Source organism: Euleptes europaea, chromosome 2 (genome assembly GCF_029931775.1).
Source record: "Euleptes europaea isolate rEulEur1 chromosome 2, rEulEur1.hap1, whole genome shotgun sequence".
NCBI lineage: Eukaryota > Metazoa > Chordata > Lepidosauria > Squamata > Sphaerodactylidae > Euleptes > Euleptes europaea.
Window position 1 is genome coordinate 71,854,055 of NC_079313.1, and position 13,612 is coordinate 71,867,666.

General features: G+C 39.5%; 1 protein-coding gene across 1 annotated transcript in view; it reads left to right on the top strand.

Moving 5' to 3' along the window:
* The window catches only part of FAF1 (Fas associated factor 1), a 243,967-nt gene that overhangs the window by 145,855 nt on the left and 84,500 nt on the right, over positions 1-13,612 (top strand). The window contains exons 10-12 of the mRNA XM_056844462.1: positions 422-548; positions 2,801-2,864; positions 5,692-5,773. Of these exons, the coding sequence (XP_056700440.1) occupies positions 422-548; positions 2,801-2,864; positions 5,692-5,773 (273 nt within the window). The remainder of the gene's footprint in view (positions 1-421; positions 549-2,800; positions 2,865-5,691; positions 5,774-13,612) is intronic.

Consider the following 13,612-nt stretch of genomic DNA (forward strand, 5'->3'; position numbering starts at 1 on the left):
TCCCCGCCAGCATAAGTGCGTGTAATCTCGTGATTACACGCACTTCCACTGGCAGAGAGGTCACGCCTCCTCCTAAGCACTTTCTCCCAAATTCTCAAGAATGGGTTGCTAGACTGTGCCACATGCCTCAGTTGCTGAAATGGAGAGAAAATTATCTCTCTTAAATCATACACACCTTCCTTTTCCCATCAGAAATGGATCCATCGTTTGAAACTTTAATCACACATAACACACAGAATTGCAGAAATTCTCTTGGCATTATCATTTTAGTGAAGCAAATAAATGTCTACATTATTCAAACTACAGTGTGTGTGAAATTTCCTCAGGGGTACTAGGCTTCAGAATAGCTCATTTTTATACTTCGATATCGAAAGCTACTGATACTGAAATATGCATTTGTTTGGTATAATTTTTTAACTAGCCATGCACAGATGTACACATGGTTAGTGACAGTGATGGAGATGACTTTGAAGATGCTACAGAGTTTGGAGTGGATGATGGAGAGATGTTTGGCATGGCATCATCGGCACAGAGGAAATCTCCAATGAGTAAGTAATCCCTTATGCCATCAATAATGTAACATTAAGTACAGCTAGAGTTATAAGTGATACTCTTTGGTTGCCCTGTGTTGTTTTTGTAAATCTCTGAGGATATAGTGTTCAGGAGCTAGTGATTCTTTCCTGCAAAGCTGAATCCATTCACTCCTTTCTTTTCAGTTGATGGACAAATACTTCATGGAAGGGAGTCTTGGGATCTAATCCAGTGTATTTTTTTTCTGTGTTTGCTTTCACTGGTAATGTCATCTATCCAAAATGAGAGGAAAAGGGGACATGAGAATGCCACCAAGTATAAATGTAAACTGGGTGCAACTCTTCCTCAGAGAATAGCTTCCATTTTGAGTAAGTTATGAGGGGAAATATCCTGGGAGAAATTATAGAAATTATAAAGCAAATAATGGTGATTGTAGTAGAAATCAATAATATCAAACATATTTTAAAATTTGCACTTGATAAAATGCTCAAGGTTGATTCATGAAGATTTTAAGTCTGATAGTAGTGGCATTATTGGGCCCAGGAAGACTTTTTCCCCATTGAATGGTAGAGATGACCACGATTTATAGATGGGATATTAAATAATGGAAAACGATCTATTGAAGGAGTTTATTATATGTAAGTTTCACTCTCAGGGACCCACTCAGTCCAGTATTTAAGATTATTTCTTCTCCAACACACTGTCTGTAGCCAGAAAGTCTCTGGAAGTTAATGACATGTATTACTGCTATCAGCTGCAAGAGTATGCTTTGCTGTGTTTATTCCTCATCCTTCAAGTTCTCCTTTTAGGACCAACATTAGGTTTTAAGTAGGTCTTCTATAAGTGATCTTAGCATCTTTTAACCTGTGTTCCCTGCCCCCCCATCTCCCAGTATGCCTATTCAGTTTTTCTGGACAGGACATAGTATTATAGCACCACAATATTATTGCATGAAAACTGGACACAAAATAAAGGCTGGAAATTATTCAGGTAGACTGTTATGGAAAAATGATTTAAGCAGGACCTAGGAATGTGGTTAAACCTTGAAGCCAAAATTCAAATATATCAGTACATTTTTATCTTCTGAATACGTTTGACATAGGAAATGTTCCTTTGCAAAAAGGGACAGAATATAATTTGTTTTGCAAAAAGGAAACTTTCCTCTGCTTCCAACCAAAGAGAAGGAAAATCTGTGTGCTAACTAGGGTTGCCAACTTTGATTTGGGAAATTCCTGGAGATATGGGAGTGGAGCCTGGGGAGGGCAGGGTTTGGGGAGAGGAGGGATCTCAGTAGGGTATAATGCCATAGAGTGCACTCACCAAAGTAGCCATTTTCTACAGGGAAACTGATCTCTGTTGTCTGGAGATCAGTTGTCATTCTAAGAGACCTTCAACCCCCCCCCCAAGAGGTTGGCAACTTTGTTCCATCATCTTTCAGTATGAAGCCTTCATTCCTCTCCTTACTAGAATACAGGAGGTGTGGACTCTACTCACTACCTCATCATGAATGTGGTGGAAGATGGGGCCTACAAGAAATTATGTCAGTTTTGCTTTGTTTTGTATTATGGATGGGTAGGGCTTCTTACAAGATATGATTGTTACAAAGTTTGCAAATTGCAGCTAATACAATTGTAAAGATTCCTCCCGAGCAAAAATAAAAATAAAAATTGGTGTTAGGTTTACATTCCAGAAGAATATACAAAGTAGACAACAAAAAAACTGAGTTAGAAAGTGTGTGTGACGGACAGATTGATGTTGGTTTTCCTCTGAAAATCAGATTGCTTCAAGGGATTAGGTATCTCAAATCTCTCGGTTTGAACTATGGTCTTCCAGACTAAAATCTTAATTCCGGCTCTATCCACTGGGCTACTTGGTTGAATTATTTATTTTACTTCTTATTTTCTATGAAAAGTTTAGCACATGTTTTTGTTAGTTTATATTGGAATTTCAGAAGAATGCTGAAATCTAATCAGCCACTTACATTTTTTGCAAATAGTAATTGCTTACAGTCTTCTAATTATATTGGTAAAATAGCAGCAATTTGAATAGGGAAACTAATATTATCTTCTTTATCTTCCTAGAACTATCTGCAAATTCATTTTGTCCAAAGAACAGTCTTATCACTGAGCTCCAGTAAAATTTGTTCCCTTTGTTAAGGGTTCCTAACAAGTTCTTACAATAGTGCAGAAGTTGAATGAAGGAAGTAATGAAGACGAATGCTTTAAAATCATGTGTTAGTGTATTCTAATATTTTCCTCTCCTTTTTTAGTGCCAGACAACACTGAAAATGAAGGAGATGCCTTATTACAGTTCACTGCAGAATTTTCTTCAAGGTTAGGTTTGCAACTATACATTTCCTATATGCATGAACCCTTAATGTAGAAATAGTATGCAAATTATATTTCATGAAGTATTTGTAAAAGTAAAAGTTGAAGTAAAAATATAATGATAAAAACTTAAAATAGTAAGCTCTTTGCAGAATCTACTTCTCTGTCTTCCATAGCAAGAGAGGAAGAAACTGATGGATATCCTAAAGTGAAAGCTGTCACTCTTACTGGAATTGTGCAAAATTTATTTCACAGTTGACACATGACAGTGAAGGCTTCCAATGTATTTTTTCTAGCATGTACAAATAAGCATCCATTAGTGAGGAGCACTGTCTAAAATGAAATCCGCATAGAAGTGTGACATGAATGGGCTGACTGAATGCATCTTCAGAAAGAGAGGAGCTGAAGAGAACAGTGATATTAGGTGCACCCAACCCTTTATATATCAAAGGTTTAGGCGACAAGTTATATGGTTCTTGTAGGTTATCCGGGCTGTGTGACCGTGGTCTTGGTATTTTCTTTCCTGACGTTTCGCCAGCAGCTGTGGCAGGCATCTTCAGAGGAGTCACATAGCCCGGATAACCTACAAGAACCAATGAACTCTGACCGTGAAAGCCTTCGACAATATTTTGACAAGTTATATGCTTCTTGAGCTGGATTTCAAAATGGCCATGGTTTTGAGGTGGAATAGATGAGTAGCCAGTGGTATGCATATTATTTAAAGGCTCTCTTTCCCTGTATATAGAAAAGAGTAGGAGTCCAGTAGCACCTTAAAGACTAACAAAATTTCTGTCAGGGTATAACCTCACGAAAGCTCATACCCTGCCAGAAATTTTGTTAGTCTTTAAGCCACTACTGGATTCCTACACTTTTCTACTGCTAGTGACAGACTAACATGGCTACTCATGTTGATCTTTTCCTGTATATGGCAGTCTGCACAGTAGGGATGCCAGCTTCCAGGTGGGACCTGTGGCTCCCCAGACCACAGAGATCAGTTCCCCCACATCAAATGGATGCTTTGTAGGGTGAACTGTATGGCATTGTACCCCACTGAGGTCCCTGTCCTCCCCAGGCTGTATCCCCAAATCTCCAGGAGTTTCCCAACCTGAATCTGGCAACCCTACCCCCTCATCCCCCGTCTGTGCCCAGGGGGGACCTGGCAACCCTGCTGCACAGGGATAGTAGGGTTGTCCTCAGACGAAGGCTGTAAACTTATATCTGGAAGTAGCAGTGACCTTTTCAGTTCGCTAGACTGTTTCCATTGAACTCTGATGTGATAAAAAGCAACATCCTGAAAGAGTGAAGGGGTTAAGAAAGTGAGTAGCAGGGTCCAGATCAGCCTTCTTTGCAACTCATCCTCTTCCATTAGCCTCAAAGAGCTGTGTTTCAGAACATACCTACATACACTACTACAAGATGGGCAATACTGCTTTTGAGCAAAGCCTTCTGAGAAGGTTTATTGTCTATTTTATTTTATTAAAACAGTTATATCCCTTCTTTCCTCTTAGTTCAAGGCAGCTTATAATAATAAATAAAACATCCCCAACAAAAAACAAAGATAAAAAATAAGCCTCCAAATCCCTCCCCCCATAAGAGATGTCTGCTGTTCAAACACCCTCAAATGCTCTGGCAAACAGGCAGGCCTTGCAATACCTCCTGAATATCTCCGAAGAGGGGGCTCCTCTCACCTCTTCAGGGAGCCCATTCCACAGAGCCAGAACCACGATGGAAAGGGCCGGACTCTGGTCAATGCCAGATGTCCATCCTAAGTGGCGGATAGCCAACAGATGGCTGATTAGCAACAGTAGTTCGCATCCAGGGACATATGGAAGAAGATGTTCCTTCAAATATGTGGTTCGTGAAGGGCTTTAAAGCACCTTGAATTGAACTTGGAAACAGACTGGTAGCCAGTGAAGCTTTTTCAAAATGGGCAACATATGTTCCCAGCAGCTAGTTGGACTGCCACATTCTTGACCAGTTGTAGTTTCTGGGTTGTCTTCAAGGGCAGCCCCACGTAAAGTGTATTGCAGTAATCCAATTGAGGGGTTACAGAAGCATAAATCAGCATGGCCAGATCTGCTGAGTCTCTGTAAGGAGAAAATTGGCAAATCAGATGCAGCTGATAGAAGGCATTCCTGGCCATCATGGCAACCTGCTTTTCAAACAGCAAGGCAGGGTCCATGAGCGCCTCCAAGCTCTTAACCTGCTCTGAAAATCCAACATTACTCCCTCTAGGACAAGTGGATTGTCCCTCTAGAATATCAGCCTTCTAGGCCAGCATTACCGCTGTTTAGCCTGGATTCAGCTTCAGTTTGTTCTGCCTTAGCCACGTAACCACAGCCTTAAAGCACCAGTTCAGAACCAAGGTGGACACCTCTGAATGAAATGAAATAATGGATAATGAAATATAGAGCTGGATGCCATCTGCATATAGGTGACGCCCAACCCCAAAGCTCTAGGCAGTCTCACTCAGTGGCCTCATAAGAGCATAGGTGAGAAAATAGAATCACTAATGCTATGCTTTTAATTTTCACTAATGGCTCCAGCAGGTTCTACTGGCATAGGACTCAAGTGTCTTCAGAAGTAAATTTCAACTGGGATTCAGTTCTTTTCAATACCCCTGGTCACTGAGAAATCCTGCTTGAAATTAATTTGTTTTTCAGTTCTTATCGTGTAAGAAAAATTCTTTTGCTTATGTTGACTGAGCTATCAAGTCTCCAAAGGCTGCAAGACAAATCTTTTAAATATTGCCGTATGTGGGATGTCATTATTGCATTGTCTTTAGAAAGAAGTCAAATGATATTTTAATGGAAACATTTTGATATTCAAACAGATACGGCGACTGCCATCCAGTATTTTTTATTGGATCACTAGAGGCTGCTTTTCAAGAGGCCTTCTATGGGAAAGCCAGAGATGTAAGTCAATTTTTAGTACTGCACTGCTAAGATGAAAAGGAAGCTGTGTATAAAATTCCTTCTGGACCCCTGGCATATGTTCCAAATGGTGGCAAGCCAAAACCTTTTGCTCAGTACATAGGGCAAGTTCTCTAACCAAGGGACTAAGAGTTGCCCTTGAAGTGCTGGCTGTGGCTGCTGGGGCTCAGTTTGTTCCCAGTGTGTCTGCTTGTTAATCTCTCCCTCCCCCCATTTGTTTGCTGACATACCAAGATTTTCACAGGTAGGCACTGTGCTTTTTCTGGCACTCCAGAAAACCAGATTGCCTACCTCAGCTCTGTAAGCTGCATTTATTCCCCATTATAAATTTGTAGTGCTGCTGGGAGGCTTCTACCTTGAATTTGAGGATTAGGCAGCTCCATTCAGTCCCTATTCCCCAAACAGCCCCCTCTGGATTTTTCCTGTATTATGATATCAGCTTCTTCCTAGTGCCAATTCAGCAGTAGCAGGATCATAAAGTATGAAAACGGTAGACTAGTGTACTGGAATTTTGAACACATGCACATGAATTGCATTATGCTAAATCAGACCATCAGTATTGTCTACTCAGACTGGCAGCCGCTTTCCAGGGTCTCAGGCAGTGGTCTTTCATATCATCCACTAGCTGATCCTTTTAACTGGAGATTCTGGGGATTGAACCTAGGACTTTCTGCATGCAAAGCAGATGCTCTGCCACAGAGCCACAGCCCCTCCCTAAGTAATGTGGGAAGGAGTACCTGTTGAGTTATAATCAAGAATGAATCAGGAATGTTTGTGTTATGTCATGTAAACTATCTAGCCTAAACACTGAAATAATCACGGCAGGCTCTCCTGTGCGTCCTTCCTCTGAGTGAAGTGAAGGGGTTGCCACAAGGGAGAACCTTTCCTGCTGTTGGTCCCCTTGTCTTGAATACCTTTTCATTGAATGTCCATATGCCCCCCTCCCTGACCTCCTTTCAGGAGCAGCTATTTGGTCAAGCATTTGGCTCACTTCCTGTTTCTTCTTTAGAATTTTACTGTATGGCTCTCTTATACTGAGTTCTGTAGTATTTATCGATGGTATTTTATTGTTTGATTTTATTGTAAGCCTCCTCCAACATAGTGTTGGAGAGGTGAGACATAATTTTTAAATGAATTTTGCTATGATTTCTCAGAAGAGACAGGAGGGCATTCTAGAATTCTTAGGAGAAGGAGGCAGGGCCATCTTGTGAATTACAGACTCCTCTCTGTAGAGGGACTATTCCCTCCAAAAAAAGGTGTGCCTCATGGCTAGGAAGTAGAGTTTGAGTTGAGCTCTATAGGGGTCAGCTTTACTAGATTTTTATTTACTTAGGTTCTTCTCTTTCCATTTAAAAAAAATATTTCCTCATCCTATATTTCTTTTTCCTTCTTCCCTTTTCCCTACCAACATGTTAGCATCAGCCTTAACGGGGCTACACTTTGAACCCAGGGCCAAAATTATCTTGAATGATTTGACTTTCAAACCTCCCTTCCTAGTAGCCATCACATCAGTTAGGTGAGTTTCAGAACTGGGAGTACTATCTGCTAATCTAAACCTGTGTATGTTTTTACCCTGGGAAGACGGGACCTCTTGATTATCCCAAAGATAATCCTTATTTCATAGGTCACAAGAGGTGGTTTAGACGTTCAAAAACAAGATCAAATTTTCACAAGTTTGATGTCTGGAGGGCTCTTCAGTTTTACCTGGACAGAACTTCTAGTATCAGAAAGACTAAGGCATTATTTATGTCATTCCTGGAGTCTCTCATGCCCCAAAGATTTTAGAATGCCCTCCTTCCTCTTTTGCAAAAACTAAGGAATTCTTACTATGAATGACTATTTTAAAAAGTCAGGAGGGCATTTGACCCTCCACTGTCATTTCCAAGTGATTAACCTCTTCTTCTGAACAGCAGGCTACATGTGGGTAGGCAGAGACTCCTGGGTTCAATTCCAGTTCTGGGTTCAGTATCATACCATTTAGAGAGAGAGATGTTCTTCAGAGCCATTTAGAGAGAGAGATGTTCTTCAGTGAAGAGTCTGCAAGCTGGACCTGCCTTCTTCTCCTGAAGGAGGGGCAACCCTGAAGGTTTTAGAACGCCCTCTTTCAGGAATAGGAATTCACAGTTAGAATTCTTTTTTTCTCTCTTGTTCCATATAATTTGAAAGTACTTGATGACAGACCTGATAGAGGTTAGTGTCTATGAGAAAACTTCTCACTGTATTATATATAATACTTGAAAAAACCTCTGGAAGAAACAATGCCTATGATCCTATTTGCATAGGATTCATTGTTGATACGACCCATGCAAGAATAATTGTTACCTTACTGTACAATTTCAAATGTTCCACCAGAGCACAGAAAATTTAGTATATACTTCCAACAGTTAATATAATATGACATTGTAGAAATAGCTACCCAGTGTTTTGTATATACCATTTACCTGCATAATCTAGAAGCTGCCTTGCATTTTCAACACAAGTCATTCAAAGAAGATACTTCATAAGCAAACATAAAATTATCTTGTTGTTATCTTTGTTTCTAGAAAAAGGATTAAATATAGTGGAAAGCTTCAGTTGCCAATTAGTTTTCTTATAAACCCAATGGGTCAAGTAACTGCTTGAATAATACATAGAAAATAACCAGCTCTAGTATAACTTTATTGCTGTTGTTTGCTGGCTTTTTCAAATCTTGTTTTCCTAAAGGAAAGGTTGGATAAAGAATAGCTGTTACAAATTAGTCATCTTTTTCATAAAATTCCCAAACTATATATTTTGTCTATGGAAAAAATGGAAATCTGAAACCATATATTTTAATTTGAACTGTGAAGGGCACTTAATTTTACCAGGGCAACAGATGAGCTTCAAGCAATAGCATTCTTAACTTGAAGAGAGAAATTGAGTTCGCAGAGTAAATAAAAACAAGATTGAAGGTTTAAATCCTCTGCTAGGCTTTTTGAACTTATATGCTCATTAAATGTTTATTGGAGTGGCGGGATTACGAAGGATTTGGAGAGCTTCATCAACTGGAATATAGTTAATCACTAAGTAAAACACTACATTTGATAAAGTGTTTCTCACGATGCCACACTCAATCCATCTTAATGAAAACCACTTCAAACTGATTTAATTTGAGAGCACTTCGCAGCCAAGAGTGCATGTAGACCTTGTTCTTTTTCATAAGGAATTTTCACTGTTGTCTGAGCCAAGGGTGCTCTGTACAAATTCATCTTCCGTGATCGAACAAGAACCACCTTCTTTCAGCTTGTCTTCCTTCACTGGTAAAACATCTAGTAGATTTTGTGACTATAAAGAAAGCTGATTTTTTTAAAAGCATGGAATAAGTTATTTTTCTTAAAACTTTAGTTTTATGTGTTAAAAACTACACATGCCTTGTCATTTGATTTTCCATTTATCAATAAGAGTGCATGATTGACTAATGTAAAATTACTGTTTCCTTCTATATATGAATTTAAACTTTATTAATATGACCAACCTTGCATTTATTTTAGAATATTTTTGTGGTGCTTATATAGTTGTCCATTGTGTGAGAAAGCACATAGGGACTAAATTATGTGCTGTATACTTTATTGTTCATGTATTGTGGAATAGGACAGGCTGTACTAATAAGAGGGGCTATACAAAGTCAAAATAAAGTTTAACCCATATATTTCTTTAAATAATTATCTAAAGTTCTATTCTTATTTGATATTATGCACTTGGTAGTCTTTGCCCATTGCTTTTATGTGCAGGTATGCCACAATTAAAAATTCTCAGAAGCAGAATTGCTGGATCTGTATACTACAGCATCTGACAGCAAATGAAGTTGTTCACAACACAGCCTGGATTTATAAATAATGCTACATCCAATTCATGTTGTATCTATGATTCACTTCATAATCTTGTGGATGAGGTGATAGCAGTGTGAAAACATTATGTTTGAATTTGTTCAGGGCCATATTCAGATGTCACAAACTAACTCAGATTTTGGCAACAACAACACGTTTATTCTTGGGCTCTTGCACTTTCCCTTTTCCCCTAGTGTACAGAGCCAAGACAGAAGACTTCTTGGTTTAGGAAGGCTTTGATCTAATCACAGTTTGAACAAATTTGAGGTTTTTTCCCTTGCCCACAAACTAGTATTCTAATACATATTGTAACTTAAAGTTCTTGTGGGTAATTAGGACATTCTTCTTCATTTTATCTACACTTAGTCCAGAGATATAGTAGATGTGCCAGGAAAGTATGTTTGGGACCAAAACATGTGCGGTATTTTTGCTTCACAAAAGTATTTGAGACACTGGCTCCTGCTTCTCCCCCGCCTGCCTGCAGTGGAACTATCTGATGGGGCCATGGAGGCAGCAGTGGCAGCAGCTCCTACTTTCCCCACCTGCCTGCAGACAATTCTCCTTTATTTTGGGGGGATTTAACCCCCTTTTTCACTTTTTAGATTTTTCTTCGAATCTAGCGGGTCCCCTGAGTTTTCTGAGACATCTCCCTAGTCCAAATGTGGCCCCAGTCTACGGATTTAAGTATCTGCAGATGGGGCCATATTGACTATTAGATTTATTGATGGGGCCTCAATTTGGATAAGGACTGCACAGGGAGGGGATAAGGGCTTTAAACCTTCCTCCCTGCAGTTTTTCACTGTTTTCATGCCCCCCCCCCCCGCATGAAAAAGTTGTTTTCAACCAGTTCAGTTATGAGCGGGGGAGAGTTAACTCCCCCCATCCTTATGTGGCCTTGAACTAAAGTGGAGACCCCAGAATGCTAGAATGATCCAGCCATAGACCTAGAATCTTATTTGTTTTGACCTGAAGATGAACTAGCTTGAATTTTATTGACACCTCAAGAACTGATCAGAATCCTGGTATCTTTGCAAACATCTTCCTATATGGTCACCTTAAATCAATATGGGATTTACTGGATCCCAGATTTTAGGAAATAAATGCTTTTATGGCATTGCTGATACCCTCCCCCCCCCTCAATATGGCTACCCTGAGCTCCTTGGAGGAAGAGGAGGATAAAAAATATAATAGAAATATGACAGGTAATGTTTGACATATTATAGTCCTATGGAACTGTCACTTTCAGTTCCATTCAGGAAAATGTTGTTCCGTATTGTTCAGATTGTATAATTTTACTTTTTGTAATTTTACTGAAAAGAATGTGTCTGTTTTTTTTAGCCATCTACCACTGATCATGTAATGAAACTTTTGCTTGTTCAACTTCATGAACTATTGATGATATACACATTGAGGTCAGGGTGCTAGGATAAACTGGCAGAATTTAATCCATATTTATTCCTAAAATCGACCCTCTGGATAATCCACATTTACAATAAAAGATTTATCTTTTCTGTATTATCCTTTTTGTGTGCGTTAAATGCCATCAAGTTGCTTTCAATATATGGCAACCCTATGAGCCTCGTGACACAGTGGTAAACTGCAGTACTGCAGTCCAAGCTCTGCTCACGACCTGAGTTCGATCCCAATGGAAATTGGTTTCAGGTAGCCGGCTCAAGGTTGACTCAGCCTTCCATCCTTCCTAGGTCGGTAAAATGAGTACCCAGCTTGCTGGGGGTAAAGGGAAGATGACTGGGGAAGGCACTGGCAAACCACACTGTAAACAAAGTCTGCCTAGTAAATGTCATCCAATCCATGGTGTGAAAGTTAATTTCTAAATTAATTACAATGCTACCATTGACAATTTTTAAAAAGAATAACGGGGAGGAAAAAGGTGTCATTTTTTGTTACAATACAGTGCAAAATAAATATGATTTCCTGTTGATGATCTCTATTCTGAATGACTTCTGATGCCAGTTTAAAAGAAACTTCATTATAGACCTTCTACGTACATTAATTTTGATATTTGGTTGCTCCAGAAACAGTGTAATTGCATGAAACAATGGCTTTCTCCTGTGTACCACTGTTGTCAGGTAAGTATTTAAACCCAACCCCCACACCCACCCACAAAAAAACCCCTTTTTAACATCAAAGCAGAATTTGTACTCTTTTGACAGCTGAGGGAATGTTTAGAAAAAGCTAATTTCTCCATTCTTATTTTATCTATATCTAGTACTTTAGAATTATGGCAGCCATAATCTCAATTAGTTCTAGGGCTTCTGCACATTGTGTACACTAGATGAGTTTTTTGCTTGTTCATTTAGAATATGTATATGCTGCCTCTCCTGAGACCTGTTCAAGGTTTCTCAAAAGTAAAACATCATAAAATTATTAAAACACCATAAAATCATTCAAATTAAAAAAACTAGAGTACCTACAACGAACTCCGTAACATTGGAAAGGGAGGTATGAGTCAGTAAATGTGCTCTGTACATAAGTGCCAGGGAACTGCATATTTCTAGAGAACTTGCATGTGCTCCATGTCTCTCCTTCAGATATTACAATGCTTACTGTATGAAACATTGTATATATACTTTAGCCAAGTCTGTCACAAAGCGTGAAGCAGCTCATAGATTTGCATGTTTTCATTCAAACACAACATTTATTGGATCTACTATCACAGGTTCGTTATAACTATGAAACTAGCACCCAGCAATCCATAGCAGAGCTCCAGTCATGGGATGGTTCTTTACCGCTTCCCCTCTTCTGCTGTATCCCACTATGGCTCCTGAAACATTGCCCTGGAGTTCAGAGAACCCCCAGAACAGGAGTGGGTTCAATGTAGTGTCTGTAATGGCAGGGGGAAATTTGCATAAAGCGCCTGTACATTGGCAGAAAGCGCCTGTACATTGGCAGAAAGCAACCTCAGAACATAAGAAAGGCCCTGCTGGATCAGACCAAGGCCCATCAAGTCCAGCAGTCTGTTCACACAGTGGCCAACCAGGTGCCTCTAGGAAGCCACTAACAAGACGAGTGCAGCAGCACCATCCTGCCTGTGTTCCACCGCACCCAAAATAATAGGCATGCTCCTCTGATACTAGAGAGAATAGGTATGCAGCATGACCAGTATCCATTCTAACTAATAGCCATGAATACCCCTCTCCTCCATGAATATGTCCACTCCCCTCTTAAAGCCCTCCAAGCTGGCAGCTATCACCACATCCTGGGGCAGGGAGTTCCACAATTTAACTATGCGTTGTGTGAAATAATACTTCCTTTTATCTGTTTTGAATCTCTCGCCCTCCAGCTTTAGCATATGACCCCGTGTTCTAGTATTATGGGAGAGGGAGAAAAACTTCTCCATGTCCACTCTCTCCAAACCATGCATAATTTTATAGACCTCTATCATGTCTCCCCTTAGTCGTCTTCTTTCCAAGCTAAACAGCCCTAAGCGTCCCAATGTAATCTAACCCAATGTAACCTGCTTGCAGCTGTATCTATGCTTTATCCTGGTATCAGGATATATTTATCGAAACCAAAGATCATATTTCTAGTGTTTAACACTTAGACTATTTATCTGATATGAACCTAAAGGATGCATGTTTAGATTCTGCTATATTTCATTAAAATTGTTTGGTTTTCTTAAGGCTCTTAATATCTCTATCATAGTGTCAAAAGACACTTGCCTCTAATCTTATGTGGTGATTCCTTTGTAAGCTTCCATGTAATAGCATAGGTACGATGCTTATTATTTTTTAAGCATGCAATCATTTTTGCATTTTGTTGTTTACCTGGCAAAACAACAAAGAGTCTTGAGGCACCGTAAAGACTAAAACTAAAGGCACATGCCCTTTGTAGGTCAAAACTCACTTTTGCTGAGGGAGGCTGTGGCTCACAAAAGCTTATGCCATGATAAATCTGTTAGTTGTTAGTGTGCCTCATGACTCCATTTTTTTATTATTTTTTTTGCAGCAAGTGA